Below are 19,122 nucleotides of genomic sequence, written 5' to 3' on the forward strand. Positions count from 1 at the left end.
AATAAGTTTCTTGAAAAAAATGGCAAAAATAATAAAAATTATTTGTCATTTTTTTGGGACTAAACTCTCGTATGCCCAAAATTCGGGAACACAAGCCCGATCATTGTTTATTTGTTCAGGAAGAGATAACCGAACATTTCTTATTTGTTCATGAATAGATAACCGAAGCAGCAGCAAAAGTAGGCAAATAAGGGAGGTCTGACCACCCTTGGGTGGTCGACCAAGGAGTGAAATCCTCTCCAGTTACAAGTACAGTGGAGCTATGGATAAATGATAGAAAACCAACTAGAGAAGCATGAAAGTGGTGTTGTGTGTGTGAAAAGAGGTAATAGGAAAAAAAAAAGTCAAACACAAACCTCGTAATGAAGTAAATAAAAAACTTCTTAACCACACAAAAAAATTTCACTGGTTTTGGGAGGTTCTAGCGTTGTGGGTTTTATTAGGGTTTTGGAATAGAGGCTTTTTTGGGAGTGGGGATGTGTATTTGAATGGGTGAAATATTTTTATAATGATAATTTTGATATTATTTGGAGGAAGAAAAGAAATTTTGAGAGTTTTACAATTTAGCAGTGGTGGTGTAAAGAACTAGGAAGTCCAAAATAATTGATAGGGTACTAATAACAACACTCATAAAAAATAAGGCAAATTACGATAGTCGTTATTATATTTTGGTACTTATATCATTTTAGTGTTTGTAATTTCAATTGACTTAATTTTGATTATAAATTTATGATTTTATTTCAATTTGATCCAATTGATTACAACTCTTAACAGTTTTTAATGAAAAATATACATATAAGTGAAATGTATCATATTTTTAAAAGCAAAATTATAAAGTCACTAAACTTAATGAGTCAATCTCAATCAATTCAGCAATTGTTTTCTGTCAAAATATTATCAATTCGATTAAATTAATATAAAATTTAAAATTAGAAGTTAAAATTAAATCAATTAAAAATATAATGATTAAAATAACGGGACAAAATATAGGGATTAGTAGGGTAATTTGGGTTTTTTTTTTTTTTTTTTTTTTTTTAATCCAAAAGAATGAACTGTTGTCAAACGAGCCTTGTTTGTCACCGCAGCGATCTATGGGTCCGTTAGTCAGAAGCTAGAGGTAAATCAGATCATCATCGTTCAGATTCCAAATCGACGATCACTATTCGAAACCTCCCGTCATGACTACTCCGGCGATTTCAGGAGTAATCACTGTCTCTCTTTCTCTCTCTATAAATATATCTGTGTATTCGTCTCTGTATATCACATGAATGTGTAAATTCAGTGTTGAAGCACCAGTAGATCTGAGTTTCCTTGGTTTTCTGTCTCTAAACATAATTCAAAGAGTTGTTACAATGTTCGTAGCTCTCATTGTTGGCTTGGCTACTTGTAATTGCATGAATTCTTCATAATTTCATGGATATGTATAGTGATTGGGTTGAATTAGCAGGGCACGAGCTTGTTTAGTGGATTGACTCGGCTGTGCAAGGGTCTTGCGGTAGTACTTGTCGGCGGACACATTGTGGTTCAGATCTTACCTTCTTCTCTCACTTATCTTGCTCTCATCCCCGCCAGGTTCTTCTCATCTCAAAAAAACTCTCATAGTTTTAGGGGATTACTAATCTCACTCCCTTTTGTGATCATTCCAATCCAAAATTTGTCATTTATTCATGTTTGGATCGCGGGGTTGAGAAAAGAAAAAGATTTGATTTTGGTGTCTCATTTAGGTTAAAAAGGAAATGATTATGTTGTATAGGGATATAGATGTGATTTCCTTTTCTTCCTATATGTTTTGAATGGACAATCTTGTATTATGAAAAATGTACAATCAATCAATTTGTTTCTCAGTAAATTTCACCACTTTTGATGAGAAATGAAACCTATAAAATAAGAGATTTTTCTCTCTCCATTTCTCATAATTTTGGCCCTAACTTAATAAACTAAATATGAGACAAGAGTTCTCCTTCTCTTCATTCTGTATCATTTCTCACCAAATCACTTAGAAATTGTATTATGTATAGGTTTTTAGGCTAATGACAAAATATGGACTGTTTTTATAATAATGGGAGTGCGTATAGCATTTCCCTAGTTTTAATTTATTTACAATTTTCATCATTTAAACACAAAAGCGCACACAAATCATATGAATCAATGTATGGATGAATGGAAGTATAGATTCGGAGTAGAAGTGCAGTTTGGTTGGGCATGGACCTTGATAAATATACAAATGATGACTCACACAAGAATGTTTATATTTCGGTGGGCAAGTATTGTAATCCCTTCAGTCATGGCAAAGTTTCTTGTTTTCTATCTCTAATGGCTGGCCTTTGTCAGTATATAACACGCATAAACTCAATCTGGCTTGCATTTTACATCATTTTTCTTCTTTTCTCTTTCTGTTTTTGCTCTCTGGTCTCCACTTGTTTGAAATACTTGGATTTATTCATTTAGGGCTTGAAACTTCAAGATTCAATCTTAATCTTTCGTCCTACTTTTGAAATTGTAATTGTTATTGAATTTTAATTGGTGTTTTCATTCCATATAGCAAAATGATGGATGTCAGTATGTTGTTATATAGACTCCACTAGTTTGGTTGTATTATTTGTATCATTGTACCTTAAAATATTTGTTTATGTTTGTTTTATTGTTATGAATTATCTACTCTAGTAGCATTTCTAAATATATTAGATAGTGAATTCCGTTGCTAGATGAAATGAAATGTTCCACATTTAGCCTTAAAAGTAATAAAAAAATTCAATCTTACTTTACAAAACATGTTTTTAGGTGCCACTATGTTGATTAAAACCATCATAAACATTCAAATTGTGATAAATAAGGGCAGAACATGCTGATCAATGAGTCTTTTTTTATATATATATATATATATAAAATCAAAAAAAATCAGGCCCATTTGTCTTTGCTCTTATATCTGATATGCAACCAAAGACATTCTTTAGGACTTGTTTGGATATGAGTAGTCCCAAGCATACTTGGGATATAGTTTATGATCATTGTCCAATCAAGCCTTATGTCTCAAATCTCGGGTCTAAACCCAAATCCATAAGTCTATAGCATGTGGATCCCATGCGCACCAATGCACATGATTGCATTTCTTCTCTCAGTTGCAAACTTGCAAAACCTAGATTTGAATGACTAACACTACAAGAAATTAAACTTTTAGTTACCCAAATTTTTAGTCACCAAAAGTCATTGGCGACTAAAGTTTTTCATTGCCCATTTAGTCGCTGAAGCCTTGTCGGCAATAGTCAATGGCAACTAAATACACGTTGGTCGCTAGCTTGTTTGGTTATAATTTTCTGAAAACAGTTTTAAAAAAATTCTACTTTTTTATTTTTTGTATTTTAATGTTTTCAATGATTTTTTTTTTAATATTTTAAGCATTTTTGTTTTTTTAATTTTTAGACACACCTAACGTAAATACACTTAAAAAGTATAATATTTGTGAAATAAATCTTTAAAAAATACACTAAATATCAAAAAATACAAAAAAAAAAAAAAACAAAAAACAAAAATTCAGTATATTTTTGGTATTTTTTGTGCATTTATTAATTTTTTAAAATATTGTTTCACAAATATTTTACTATTTAGATTCCTCTAAGTAAGGTGCATCTAAAAAAGTAAAAAATTACTTAAAATATAAAAAATATTCACTAAAAACAAAAAAATACGAAAAACAAAAAACTTAGTTTTCAGAAAACTGAATTCAGAAAATTGAAATGAAACATCTTTGGCTACTAAAACAAACTTAGTCGCCACAAAGTAACCATTGGCGACGAAAGATTTAGTGCCGAAAGTAATCAAATAAAAATGAAATTCTCTTTCAGCGACTCCAATATTTAGTCGCTAAAACCTTTTAGTCGCCAATAATAATTACATTTAGCCTTCATTTGGGATGTGGGTTGGTATTTTGGCTATTTTGTCTTGGCACTAAAAAATCTCGTTTGGGATAAGCTTTTTGACTTTTTTGACTTTTTTGACTTTTATGAGAGAGAGAATGAAATGATTATGGTTTGGATGTGACATTTTGTCTTATTGGACTAAAAATTTTTATTTATTTATTTTTTTTTTGTGGCTAAAACCCCAACCCAACCCAAACTGTCATGCCAAACATAGCCTTAGCGACTACATAATTTAGTCACCGTTTTATGCCACCATTAGCCACCAAATAGTTTAGTCGCCGTTATTTTTCACGACTAAACATTTAGTTGCCAAAATACTAGATATTTTCATTGCATTGTATTTTACGGCCAAACATTTTAGTCATCAAAGGTGTATTGTTCTTTCGTGACTAAAATATTTGGTTGGCAATATTGTTTCGGCTACTAACTATTTGGTCGCTATAAGTTTTTTGTTTTTTTGCTACTAAGTATTTAGGCACAAAAAACCTTTGCTTACATTTTTGGCTACCAAATATTTAGTCGTCAAAAACTTTATAATCTGTTTTTTTTTTTTTTTTTAATTAGTTTCTCGACCACTTGTTCAATTCATTAGTAGTGCAACCTGTACCCTGTATATAAACAAAATAATGCATGTACTGATTATATCATCAACCATTCTACATGATGCACACATTTCACTTTCAACCATCCAAAAAATTCATATTTAACGCCAAATTTCAAATGTAATAGAAATTCCATACAAACGAAATATAATCCAATCTGAAAAATGTAATTCCATACAGAATAGAGGATTAAACAAAAATCATGCCCTTTGTACACAAAAAATTAATATCCACAATATCATGCCAAAAGTTAATCTGTACCACACCAAAAAACTAGTTTGTGCCACACCAAAAGGTAATCTGTACCACGACCAAAAAGTAATCTATACGAACAATAGTAATCCGTAGACTACAAACAATGTCCTCCGTAATTTTCCAAAAAAAGTGGTATCCACAATTCCACGGCAAAAACTATCTGTAAAAATAAAATTAATCATTATTATTGACTGAATATTGGCATATTTAAAATTATAAAAGAAAAATCATATAAAACTCGAATGTAATTGATCTTTTCAAATTAATCATTAGTTTTGCATACTCAAATGTATATAAAAGAAAATTATGTAAAACTCGAACGCATATATATATATATATCAGGCAACTAGTAATATTTTGCAGGTAGTTTCGTCAGTCGTAGTGAAACAATTAAACACTTTGTTTTGTCTGTGTTGTCATACGCGGACTATAGAAAGTAATTAATGGCAAAATAAGTCTGTAACTAATAAACGCTAAATGCTAAGCATGATGTGTTATCAAATGATATTCTACAAGCCAAACTGTGTTCTTCAGATCAAGTATAAACTCAATAAACAGAACTTCAAATGCTTTTAGTGGCAATTACAACGGACTGACAAATTGGAGCACCTGCCATCCAAAGTAAGATCTAAAAGCTAATACAAAATATGAAAGAGTATGCACTGAATCTCAGTTTAGTTAGAAAACTTTTTTTTGGGGGGGGGGGGTGGGGGTTGCATTCCAGTCCATGCATTGTGAACCAAATGTCTGGTACAACTACCAGAAAACTAAACCAAATATACATATTAAGACATATTAATGAAGCATCATCTTGAAGAAAAAGTTAATTCAGACAAGGATATTGCCGCTGGTGGGTGATCATTTTGGTAAAAACGCTTCTCTGTATTTAGTGAAATAGGGAAGGATTCATGGAGGTGACCTTATATTTATAGCAGGTGTTGCCTGTTTAGTCCTTTGAATCTAGTGTATTGGGATTCTTAGGATTGAAGCATACCCTCGCTCCAACTACAACTTGGAAAAATTCAAATAACTTCTAAGGTTGTTTTCTTCTATCATCTCCAGCTATGCACGAAATGCTGATCATTGTGGTTCATAGAACAATAAAAGGAAGACATCTCTAAAATATGATGTGATAAACGTAGGCTTAAATTGATCACTTGGTTGAGATGCATCGTGTAACGCCTCTCGAGGTACTGCTAAATACAAGAGTGATAATGTAAAATGCACCATTCTTTGATCCTCATGGAATGATTTGGTTGGGGGGTTGTTTTGCAATTTTGCCCCCTGAACACCCTTTTCCGACTAACTGTAAGGCATTTTTTATCTACATGTCCTATTTACGTATTGTATGTCCCCACAGGTCATATTTGGCATAGGGAAGCTGAATTATACGTCCCAACAGTGGTTCGAGGGTTGTTTTGTATTTTCGCCCCCCAAATGCCATTTTTGGACTAACTTTAAGGCGTTTTCGACTCTTAACTCCCAATCTACGTGTCCTATTCATGTATCATCTGTCCCCAAAGGTCATATTTGACACGGGAAAGCTGCCCATTACATCCCAACAGTGGTTCGAGGCCTATTTTGCATTTTCGCCCCCCCAAGCGTCCTTTTTATACTAACTTTAAAACGTTTTCGACTCTAACTCCCAATTTATGTGTCCTATTTATGGACCATCTGTCCCCACAGGTCATATTTGGCATGGAGAAGCTGCCCATTACATCCCAACAGTGGTTTGAGGGCTATTTTGCATTTTTGCCCCTCAAACGCATTTTTTTGACTAAGTTTAAGGCGTTTTCGACTTTAATTCCCAATCTACATGACCTATTTGCGTACCATCAGTTCTCACATATCATTTTTGGCATGAGAAAGCTGCTCGTTACATCCCAACAGTGGTTGGCGGGCTATTTTGCATTTTCGCCTCCCGAACGCCATTTTTCAACTAAATTTAAGGCGTTTTCGACTCTAACTCCCAATTTACACATCCTATTTATGTACCAACAGTTCTCACGTGTCATTTTTGGCATGAGGAAGATTGTTACATCCCAACAATAGTTAGGGGGCTGTTTTGCATTTTCGTCCCCCAAACGTTTTTTTTCAACCACTCTAAGGTGTTTTCGACTATAACTCCTAATCTACGTGTCCTATTTACATATTGCCTGTCTTCACAGGTCATATTTGGCATGGGGAATCTACCCATTACATCCTAACAGTGGCTTGAGGGCTATTTTACATTTTCACCCCCCCAACTTGAACTCCCTTTTTCGACTAACTTTAAGGCATTTTCGACTCTTAACTCCCAATCTATGTGTCCTATTTACGTATTATCAATTCTCACAGGTCATTTTTAGCACGAGGAAGCTGCCCATTACATCTCAACAGTGGTTTGGGGGCTATTTTGTATTTTCACCCCCCGAACGCCCTTTTTCAATTAACTTTAAGTCATTTTCGACTCTAACTCCTAACCTATGTGTCCTATTTATGTACCATCTATCTCTATTGGAATATTTTTTGCAAGATAATATTGTTCCAGTAAATATAAATGGTAGACGAGGTTTAAGAGTACGGAAATAATATCAATTTACTAGTTCATTGTTAAAGCTAACATATTTTAACAAATTATATATGCCATTAATGTAATTGTGCTTACCAAACAGTAAACGTCAGACGACCGCCTCAGATCCCCAAGAGTTGTGTGAGTTTGGCGACTACGTTATTCAGATGATCAACCTTTTTATTTGTCTCCTGTTACTCTTTCTAGCTTTTGACCGTTTCTACAAAAAATAATTACATAAACAAATATGATTGTTACATATTTAGGCATATCACACTTGGCACGGGGCTATGCAGAATGCATTATTAGTTTACCTAGTGAGATGAATCTTGCCATGCGACGTCAATCAAATGTTTCCAATCAAACAAACTCACTACTCAGGGTGGATGAGCATAGAGGTCATCAACACCCTCTTCCTCTAATAGTTTGAATTCTTGCATCAAGTTGTACCTCCAATCTTTGTGCAACAAATATGCCTTCTTATTCACAATCTGCTGAGCTTGTGAGTCATTGTAAAAATCGTCCCCAATATCAAACTTATCCTACAAGCATAACAAGTGAAAATGTGAAAATTGCAGTCATTAAATACAAGTGATTCTTACAAGTATACATAATACAAATACAGATTGCCCAATATTATGAATTACTAGAACAACTTGGATGACAGTAGCTTTGGTAGTCTCATCAATATTTAGCCACGACTTAACATCCTTGAGAGGGCACAAACTCCTAATCTGAAGCCCTAACTCATTAGTTGCTGGAGTGGCTTACATTCAGGTCATTGCATTCATAACACAATCAATGTGAACATATAATTTTTTCCCTTTTTTGGATCTAATTGGCTTTTGTATTCCTTTTCCAAGGGTAGGTTCCTGTACACGTGTGGACCTAGAAGTCGTCGGTAACAAAATAACAATAAGCAAATTGTAAATAATGGCAAGTGATAATTGACAAATTTTAAGTACAACCTACGCCAACCGTCTATGTTTCTGACCGTGGCTGTGTCTCATTAGAATCCTTGAATTGGTGGGCTAGTGGCATTAGGAGATGGTGCAACTGTTGATCCTAAGGGGACAACAGGAGATAGTGCAACTGTTGATCCTTAGGGGACAACAGCCGGCGAGTCTGTTACAGTGGTTGTGAGTGACTTTTTCTAGGGCCGACCAGTCTTCAAGCCAGGAACCATGATGCAAACTGCAATAACACAACTGACACTACAAAATGTCATATACAATAAGGCGTTAAATTATTAAAAAAAAGATATAACAAGCTATGACATGATTTTTAAATTATTTGTTGCATAGATATATAAAAAGCTAACATTATAAAGCATGATCTACCTAAAATAAATTATAAAAAGAGTTATAACAAGTTATGACATGATTTTGATGAATTAATCAGACGAGGTCTCATATCAATAAGTGTGTTGCAAAGTTAAGAAACACTTTTACACAAAATTATCCCTAATCTTCGGTGTACACAAATTCATGTAGTTTCAACCAACTAATTTAAAAAAAAAAAAGGGTACCCATTTGGGATGCTCCTTGAAGATTGACAAGGTATAAAAATTAGAAAAAGATAACGTCAAAACAAACATACACACCAAATGTCCATATGCATATATACAAATCAAAAGATAAGGTGATCACATACAATGAGAGGTGAAGGTGATTACATAAACAGAAGACATGACACAACCAAAATGTGAGTGGTATCTGTGTTCATATTTTATGTGGTTATTGATGTTGAAGATTAAAAAAAAAATGGTAAACCAAGAAGTTCTAAATCTAAACCTCGCCCATGTAAACTAAGAAGTTCTCAGTGAAACATTGACTCCATGAAATTTTCTAAAGTTCTAAACCCAATAAAATGTTAGTGAAACATTAACTTTTTCAAAGTTTCTACATTTGAGTTTATTTGTCTAACACAAAAAACAAAGCCATCAAACATAAGTAGAAAACCCAACACTTACCAAAGACCAAATAAGTAACAAATCAAAAAATAATAGCTTTGTTAAATCATGAAAATAAACTATGGCACAGATACCAATAAAGGCTAATTAAATCATGAAACATAGTTAAGTATTGGACATAAAGTTAGAAGTATATTTGTTTAAGTAAATGCTCCATATGTTCATTTTTCTTTTCTTTTTTTCAAATGGTATTGTTTGTTTGTCTGTTTAAAGTAGCGTTGTATTTGTCTCAATTTTATTCAGGTTGACACTAAATTTGAAATTAATTTAATTATGATCAGTTTTAAATCCCACCTCTTTAGGCCTTTATGTAATAACTTCGTTTTGTCATACTTTTATGTATCTCTTGTACACTTCTCTAAGGATCTGCTCATTGTCAGAGGTAGGATGGAGGGGATTGATAGTGAGGAGATTAAGTAAAATTGTGTTTGTTTTTATGATAGTTGTTAGTGTGGGGATTGTAAAATTATTTTTGTATAAAATAAATATAAAATAAAATAAATAAATAAAAACATGGTTTTTACTTAAAAAAAAAAAACACAAAAATTAAATAGTAATGTTTAAAATGTGCTGCCCAAATGTATAAAAAAAAAATATAAATAAATTAAAATTTGCAATTGGCCGGTTGACAGGCCGGTAACACCCTAAGCCGAACGGACTATTTTTTAATACCATCTCCTCGCCCAGACTATTAATCCGCTTGCCAAGGCCTTTCAGTCCGAAGGGACTACCAATCAAGACCTCCATTTCCAAAACAAACATGATATTATTTTACTATTCATCACTAACAGTCCAGTTTGGATTGCTACAATGGAAAACAAACGGGCCCTAATAGATATGTGACTGTTTTTTAAGTGCTTAGCACAGTATCCACAATTCAAAAAAATAAAAATATAAATAGAGAACGGAAAAGTGTATAAAAGTGCATATAATGAATAAAAAAATTAAAAAAAAAAAAAAAAAAGTGCATAAAAGACTTACCTTTTCCTCCTAATATCTATATGCAACTTGATCATAGAGAAATTGGTGGAACTGTTTCTCAAAAGGTGTGAAAGAGACCTCAATAGCAGGCTTCCTTGTTCAATTTGGTTTCTCTTTGTTGTCCGTTTGTAATTATTTCATTTATTTTGATTTTTATTTATTTATTTATTTTTATTTTTTTGTGAATATGAAATCAGAGCACTTGTGAGAATGGGGAACAAACTTCTATTAGTTATGACCTGCTTATCGGATTTGGGTTGCTTCTTTGGTTTCAATGTTTCCTCTGATGGGTTACTGACTATGAAGCACGGATACTTCAAAAAGGGAGACGTATCCGTATCGGATATTTATCGGATACCAATACTCCTTAGATACTCGAGGATACGTGTCGGATACTTTTTAATTAATTTTTTATTAATTTTGAAGTATTGGATACTTAATTTTGAAGTATCGGATACTCGAAGTTACATATTACTTATAATATTTTGTTTAGTTCTTTGATAAGAGGAATTTAGTGAGAGTTAAAGTAATAGAATTTGTCAAATTGATGTATCCTTATTGTCTCTCACTTCTCTCCCGCTTTCTCACTCTCTCACGTTTCTTCTCTCTGCTTTTATTCTTTTTTTGGTGTTGGCATGTAAGGATGATGTTTAATTTGCATTTACTTTTGCTTTTAGTTTTGGATGTTTTATGAATGTTTGAAGACTTTTAGGTTAATAGGAATCCCTATTTTTATTTATTAATGTACTTTAAGTTTTATTTTCATGCATATTACATTATTAAAATTATAAAAATATTTTTTTTTATGAATGTATCCTCGCCGTACCCGCATCATACTTTTTCAGATTTTGATGTATCGCCGTATCCGTATCCCCGTATCGCTATATCCGTACCCGTATCCGTGCTTCCTAGGTTATTGAGAATTGGTCTAAAGAGGTGGGATTTGGACCTTAACAGTATAAATAGTGCAGCAATCAGCAGAGGACATAACTGGGATAATGGTGGATTGACGGAGGTGCGACGGTGTGAGAGAGATCGTGGAAGAAAGGAGGGCAGAGGAGAGAGAGAGAGAGAGAGAGAGACACTCTGACATTTTGAAAACCTAAATTTTTTTTTTTCCTGACTAACTCTTTTCGTTGCCAAAAACAAAGAATTGTTAATTTTTTTCGACTAAAACATACTTTGTAGCCAATTAATTTAGGAATCCCTCCAAAAATTTGAAGTCCTCCCTCCGAAATTTTAATTACAATTACCGACTAAAATTTAGTCACCAGAAATCAGCTAAAGGGCAACTAAATTTTTTTTTTTGAGCTAAATATTGTACTTTTTGTTGACCAAATTTTGTTTTGTCGTCCAAAACTTTGCTTTCAACGACTAAAACTCAATTAGTAGCCGAAAGTAAAATAAATACCCCGACTAAATTAATTTTAGTAGCTATAGATTGAACATTTAGGGACCAAATATTTTTTTGGTCACCGAAAACCCTATTTTCAACAACTAAAACTCAATTAGTTGTCAAACATAAAGCAAATACCGACTACATTATTTTTTGTAGGTAAAGATTATACCTTTCACGACTAAAGCCCCGTTTGGGGACTTACTTTTTTAGCCAATTAGCCAAAAAGTTACTAAATTAGCCAAAAAGCCAACAACTCATACCAAAAAGTCAAAGATTCTCTTTTCTCTCTATTTTTTGCACATCTTTTCGTAATTAGTCAAAAAGTCATCCCAAACATACAAGTTTTTTTTACCTACCTTTTTAGGCAAATAGCCAAAAAGTTACTAAATTAGCCTATTCCCAAACGAGGAACATGTTTTTTTAGTAACTTTTTGGTTAAAATATGATGTTAAAAAAACTAGTATGTTTGGCATGACTTTTTGATTTTTTACGAAAAGATGTGCAAAAAGTAGAGAGAAAAAGGAATCTTTGATTTTTTGGTATATGTTGTTGACTTTTTGATTTTTTTAGTGATTTTTTGAGTTTTTGGCTAAAATCACCACTTGTCAAACGAGGCCTAAATTACAAGAAATTACACCTCTGGAGACTAAAAATGCCGACTAAAAAAACATTGGGTCGCCAAAGGCACACACTTTAGCTACTAATAAAAACTTGAGTCGGCAAAGGTCCACATTTTAGCTACTAAAACAAAATTGAGTTAATGTGTTCGCAGTTGTGTAAACTCTTTTTGTAACAAAGGGAGTATTGGAGTCTTTTTTTTTTTTTTTTCTCTTGTGAGCTTATCTCAATTTAGGTTTCCTTTTATGGGATTTTTTTTTGGAAAAATGTTCCTGGTTCAATGAATATTGACCATAGTGATTGATAGTGAAAAAAGTTGTCAACAAAGTCAAAGGTGAAGGCCAAGGAGTAGGTCAATTAATTGTATGATACATGCTGAGTCGCTATACGATATGAAATTGGACATACAAAATTGTATCTTACGAGTCAATAACCTACAATACGTTTATTTTTCCAAATAGAAAATACCATTATAAGTGTTGGTATCAAATTAAATATATTTAGAAAATGGTCTTACCAATTCACATTGCAATGAGGAGTGAACTGGGTGGAATCTTAGACTTTGTTTCCCTAAAGTGGAGTTGAAAGTCCTATTTACAATCGCAACCAAGCAACTGGCACTTTAGCATTTAGATCCCATCTAGTTCACTTTCAAATGTTTTAGTATCCCACCAAATATTGAATATCTAGAAACTTTCAGTTGCATATTAGAAACTGGCATTGCACAGTTGAATGAGGAAGTATGGAACATTAGTCTTTTGAGCACAATTAGTGTTTTTGACATTTAGATAAATTGTAATTATGTACATAAACATACATCTGCCTTTAACTGTAATGTTAACATTTGTTTGTCACATATTTTAGGGTAAATTACACCTGACACCCCCTGGGTACTTCTTATATTATAATCCTCTTTATTCTCTAAACTATCACCAACATTCCTTATTTAGAATTTTTTTTGTAACATTTAGACCCAACTGCTAATCAACTGTATATTGATTGAACGGAAAAGCAAGACAAACAAAAAGATCATGCTTGAAAACTTTGCCCATATATCTATTTCCCGTTTCTCTCCTTTTTCTATCAATCTACTAAACCACCACTGTTTCCTCTCTCTCTTCCAATCTCCAACCCATCCCAACCAGAGTCTACCAGCCCCATCTCTTAGACCTACCACTGCTTCCCCTCCCTCTCTTATATGGTGGAGGTGAGGGTGATTGAATTTGGTGGATAGGGCATTGGGGTTTGCGGTGGGTGGTTGTGGTCGTGGCAATGGTTCCAACAAGTGGCGTGGTTGTCGCAGCGATTACAGTAGTGTTGGGTTTGGTGGTGGTTCTGCTGGGTGGCTTCAATGGTGCTGAGTGTTTGCAAAGTTGGGTTTGGAGGAGGCTAGAGAAAGAGAGGGGGTGATGACAGCGTCCACCACTGAACAATTCTTTACAATTCATTTTCGTCTTGGAGTAAAATTATTTTAGAGTTCTTCTCAATTCCTTCCCCTCATCTCTTGCAACTACTGTTTCACCACTATAGCCCCCTGCATATACACATTTAATTGAGATATTTTATAGTGGGTTGCAGTGGTTGGTACTGATCATAACACACACACACACACAGTGCAATCCATGGAAAGCAAGTTCAGTTTCCAGCAAATATACATACATATTATATATATGTATGATGCAGGTTGATCAACAATCTTTTTGTCAAGGGAAGAACCATTTTCCAAATCCAATCATTGTCAATGTATTGGACATTTTTATTTTGGGAGTTTTGATATAGATATGATACAAGTTAAGCATCACAAATTTACACAGACTGTCTATTTTCTTCCTCTCATTTATTTATTTATTTATATATTTATAATTAAAACTTAGCATACTCATATTGTTTGTATCCAACCAATGATTGTGAAGACCATTCACATTTAAAAGAGAAAGATACACTTCATCTAATTTTTTAATGGTTATGTTATTGGGATTCAGTGATTGTGGTTTGTTGAATTTGAGTGGAGGCTGTGAGGGGGAGGCCAAGGTAGGTCAGTGATATTTCAGAGAATATAACAGTCTGATGAAATTCATGTGCATATTTTTTTTTTGGTCTGAGTTTTCAAGATACCTTCAATCTCTGGGTAGACACCTTATCTGAATTGGTTTTAGGTGGTTTCTTACATTAGAAGTTACATGTGACTTGATTACTTTCATTCAATTTTTAGTTTTTTTCCTTTGGGAAAAACTTAACATGTAGATAAGATGAGTGTGACTGAGATGAGGATGCTAAGGTGGATGTGTGACAAGATTAGACAAGACAGAATTAGGAATGAGTATATTCGGAAATGGGTAGGAGTAGCACCGATAGAAGATAAGTTAAGAGAGAATCGATTGAGATGGTTTGGTCATATTCAACGGAGACCAACAGAGGCAGTAGTGAAGAGATGCGATGCTGTAACGGTAGATGGAAGTGTTAGAGGACGGGGTAGGCCTAGATTAATGTTGACTAGCGTTATAAATAGAGAGATGGATCTACTTAATTTGACTAATGAAATGGCCTTTGATAGGGCTGCTTGGAAAAGAAGGATTCATGTAGCCGACCTTATTTGATGGAACTTAAGGCTTGGTTTGGTTTGGTTTCCTTTGGGAAAAACTCAACATTTTCCATCTCCAAACTATGGCTGCTGACTGAACCAGACAGATTTTCTATAATTTCCAATTGGTCAGGCCCACTACACATGCGAATCTAGAACCTGGGGTTCTGCTTGGGTCATCATCTTTGAAATGTCTTGTTTGGAGTAGAAGCCTCCATGTATTTGTAGAAATGTTTTGGTAGTACAGCAAGTTTGAGCTTACCAAGATTATGGGAAACTGCATTAACTCTATGTATGGCCTTACCAAGACAAGGTATCTGGCTGACATGCTATAGCATGCTTTTTATCCAGACATTAGTCATCATGTTTTTTTTTCTTCCTTAGTATTGTCTTTGTGGTTGTATGCTTGGATGTTTTCAGATGCAACTTTTCTTTCTTATTTTTCCTCCTCAGGAGACCAGATGTGATTATGAAGCATGATACTTTATGTTTACAAGCTTTAGTTGAATGACTTAGAACCTTTCTTTCTTCCTTTCTAAATCTTTGTTTGCAGGACAATCCCCTTTGTTTGGAATGTCATAACAGCTGGTTACATTGAACAATCAGTCCATGGCGTAAGTGTTTCTTTTTCTGTAAAAATGCAACTTTCAATTAATTATTTCTTTTTTTCCTCATAAATGGTCTTGTTGGCTTTCATATTCTTTCCTAGGTAGTTTTGACAGTCAATATATATATATATGTATATTTTTTCAGGTGGTCATCAGCACAATCGGCCTCCTTTTCATTGGGAAGCTGCTTGAACCCATATGGGGTTCTAGGGAATTCTTCAAGTTCATCTTTGTAGTTAACTTCTTGACTTCTGTATGTGTTTTCATTACAGCTATTTCGTTGTACTACATAACAATGCAGGAAAATTACCTGTAAGTAATATGAGTTCCTTTTTATTGCAGAATACAATATGATTTCACTTTCATTTTTTTCTTTTTTCTTTTTTCCTCTCGCCAACCAGTTCTTGCCTGATATGTTGCCCAAGTTAAATTGGCTTTCCATTTTGAAAGTGGACCCCTCCACCTCCCAAAAAAAAGGGTTGACATTCTCTCTCTGTAATTATGTAGGAGTAGGAAACAACTAAGTAATTGAAAAAAAAATATGAATCTCTCAAAGTTACACCTACATAGCATGCTACAATACCTACCCAATTTTCTTTTACAACTCACCTGATCTTTGCCAATCTGTTTCTTATTCACCCTTGTGCTTCTTTTTGCATCTGTTATGACTATTTGTGCACTATCACGTCAATCCTTATTTTCTTAATGTTCTTTTTTGGGTAGTTACATGCCTCTTTCTGGCTTCCATGGGGTCCTCTTTGGATTCTTAGTTGGCATTAAGCAAATCATACCTGATCAAGAGCTGTCTTTGTTGAGAATAAAAGTGAAGGTATGTATCTTTTTACGGCAATTTTTGGTCAGATGGCATCTTCAAAAACAATTTAATATGATATTTGGTGAGTTGAAAATGTCCCCCGGCACCCTATCTTTGACATTGTTTCTCTCTCCATGCAGTGGCTTCCTTCACTTGCGCTAATGTTGTCCATTGTTGTAAGCTTCTTTACAGCTGAGTCAGCAACATACCTTCCAACATTAATATTTGGCACATATATGAGCTGGATCTACCTTAGATATCTACAGAAGAATCCAGAAACAAAACTCTGGGGTGATCCAAGTGATGAGTTTGCATTTTCCACATTCTTCCCTGGTTTTTTAAGGTAATTAGTGTATGCTGCTATTTTTGTTTAACACATTGCAGGTGCTGTCGTATTGCTCTCTCTCTCTCTCTCACACAAAAAACTCTTTGCTGGATTGCATACAGACCAATCATTGATCCCATTGCTTCAATATTTCATCGGATGCTATGTGGAAGATCTGAAACTTTGAATGATGGGACCGGGGGTTATACCTTGGGTGGTAGTGCCCCATTGCCTGGTTCTGACTCCATTGAGTCTTCTAGGAGGAGGTAATATTCCCTGTTTCTATGCTTACTACGAAGCCAGTCATCTTGCATGCAGAAATAATCCAGATTAATAGCTTGTCGTGCAAATATGTTTCGATATGACAACTTATGGGGCACCTGTTGATCATGTTAAGCCGTAATAGCTGACCCTTTCCAAAGTGAAAGCTTAAATGATTTGATGGCGGCCATGAAAAAGGGAAGAAATCCATTTTGACAATTGCCTGTATTCAAAGCAATAGTTGTCATTTTTATATTGCATGCAAAAAATCAAAAGGTATAAAAAGAAAAAAGAAAAATGCAACAGTAACAAGATTTATTTTTGGTTCATGCCCTTGTGTTTCGTGTCTTTTCTGAATAAACTTCTTTTCCTAGGTTTTCTTTTTCGTTAACAAGTAAGCATAGTGCATTTACATCTTGTTGGTTTGTGGTTATAATGCCAAATATCCCTCTATTTAAGAAAACTAACATAATTGACAATTGGGGGCATATTTTCATCTAGTGTCTTGGCAGCATTTGAAGGGATTCTTCATTACTGCAATGGAGTCAATGACAAGATGTGGAATTATCGCACAATGTTAGGAGTCATCAAATGTTTTTTTGAAATTCCTTTCATGGACATGTCCATGACGTATAGTAAATTGTTGCAGAAATTATTTAGGGAACACTATGGAATTATCCAAAGAAAAAGACTGAATGATGTGCCCCACTAGCACGTGTTCTCAAAATTTGCCTAAAATCAGATAATTCGTAAATCCTAAGATTATGAAGAAACTATTGATAATCGCATTCAGAAGGATGTGAGGGTACTATGCAAAGAGGCCATTACAGGATTTCATGTCAGTTTATTTCAAACAAAGCAATGCATAATCTATAGATTTACATGTTAAATGCAAGCCAAAAAGATGTGCTTACCAAAAAAAAGGTCCAGTGAAGTGCTAGCATGAAACTAACAACAGTATTGTAATAACATTTTAATACCAAGTTGTCTAGGTTTGGGAAATTAAATAGTTCGTGAATATGACCTCATCGTTTTTTGCTGAAATTGCAGAGAAAGGGGTGCTCGGGCACTGGAAGAAAGATTAGCAGCTGACGGGTTGGTTGCAGGAGGGAAGCCAGAAGAAACATCCAAAAAAGATGCTGCAGAGAACGTTTGAAGTCATGAAACCCAACTTTTCAAATCCAAACATCCAAGAGAAATGTTTCTATGCTTTAGTTACTTGAGAGAGGTTGTGCGCTATTGGATCACTTTCTGGATTCCCGAGGACAGTTTCGTCCTGTGGATTATGATCCACTTTGGTACAAAATATTTTATGTTTTGTATTGCAGTTACTTGCGCAACGATATGCATCTGTGCCCCTTTTCATGATTGTATAAAAGTTCGACACATCCGACACCATTTTCCCATTACCATTATACTTGTTCTCTTCAATTGTCTAAGGCTGTAAACCGAAAGGTCCTTTACCATTTGTTATTTTAGCTTTGTGTTCCTTTTTCACAAATGTTTTCTTCTTCTCAAATTGAATATGTTTTGCCTTCTTTCTCATCCATTTGTAACAATTAAACATTGATTGGACCGTGTGTTGTCAGACTTTTTCTACCGTATGTTCTCAACTCATCTCTCTTTTCTTCTCCCTCGTGTTTTTGTTCCCTCCTTTCTGTTTGGTATTGATTTGAGGGTTAATTATGACAGTAGTCTTTGTATTTTGATCATTGTGTCATTTTAGTTTTTGTAATTTTATTTAGCTTAATTTTGATCTTAAATTTATGATTTTGTTTCAATTTGGTTTAATTTGATTGCAATTCTTTAGAATTTATTATGAAAAATATGAAAAAACGTATCATGTCATATTTTTAAAGACAAAATTATATACTTATTTAATTTAGTGAGTTCACCTCAAACAATTTAATGATAATTTTTTTTAAAAAATAGTAATGATATTATTAACTGGATCAAATTAATACAAAATTTAAAATTAAATGTCAAAATTGAGGCAGTTGACAGTGCATGGATTAAAATGACACAAAGAATAAAATATAGGGACTACTGATATAATATGTCCTTGGTTTTATTTTTATATTCACTTTTCGTGTTTTTGTGAGAAGTTTGAAAATATTTATTATTTTTATTTTTGCATTCAAAAATTCAGAAAATAATGTGAAGTGTGTGTTTTCTGAAGAATTTCTCAAAAACAGTTTGTTGAACAAAAATTTAATGTCAGTTTTTGTTTTTGTTATT

At 33.7% G+C, this 19,122-nt stretch overlaps 1 protein-coding gene across 1 annotated transcript; it reads left to right on the forward strand.

Moving 5' to 3' along the window:
* Positions 1–998: 998 nt before the first annotated feature.
* LOC114290067 (rhomboid-like protein 19) lies at positions 999–18,385 on the forward strand. Its single transcript, XM_028233961.2, has 8 exons — positions 999–1,202; positions 1,448–1,572; positions 15,430–15,490; positions 15,630–15,796; positions 16,208–16,313; positions 16,439–16,641; positions 16,746–16,889; positions 17,935–18,385. Exons 1-8 carry the CDS (start codon positions 1,179–1,181, stop codon positions 18,038–18,040), a joined length of 936 nt encoding a protein of 311 aa, XP_028089762.1. The 5' UTR covers positions 999–1,178; the 3' UTR covers positions 18,041–18,385.
* Positions 18,386–19,122: the final 737 nt, after the last annotated feature.

This window comes from Camellia sinensis, chromosome 8 (genome assembly GCF_055761805.1).
Source record: "Camellia sinensis isolate YWXY chromosome 8, ASM5576180v1, whole genome shotgun sequence".
NCBI lineage: Eukaryota > Viridiplantae > Streptophyta > Magnoliopsida > Ericales > Theaceae > Camellia > Camellia sinensis.

What these genes read in the sequence shown, in the direction of transcription:
- LOC114290067 (XM_028233961.2), top strand. Translation starts at nt 1,179, where the DNA reads ATGACTACTCCGGCGATTTCAGGA. An exon ending in TTGAACAATCAGTCCATGGC is followed by an intron (nt 15,491 to 15,629) that starts GTAAGTGTTTCT and finishes ATATTTTTTCAG; the next exon opens with GTGGTCATCAGCACAATCGG. An exon ending in ACAATGCAGGAAAATTACCT is followed by an intron (nt 15,797 to 16,207) that starts GTAAGTAATATG and finishes TTTTTTGGGTAG; the next exon opens with TTACATGCCTCTTTCTGGCT.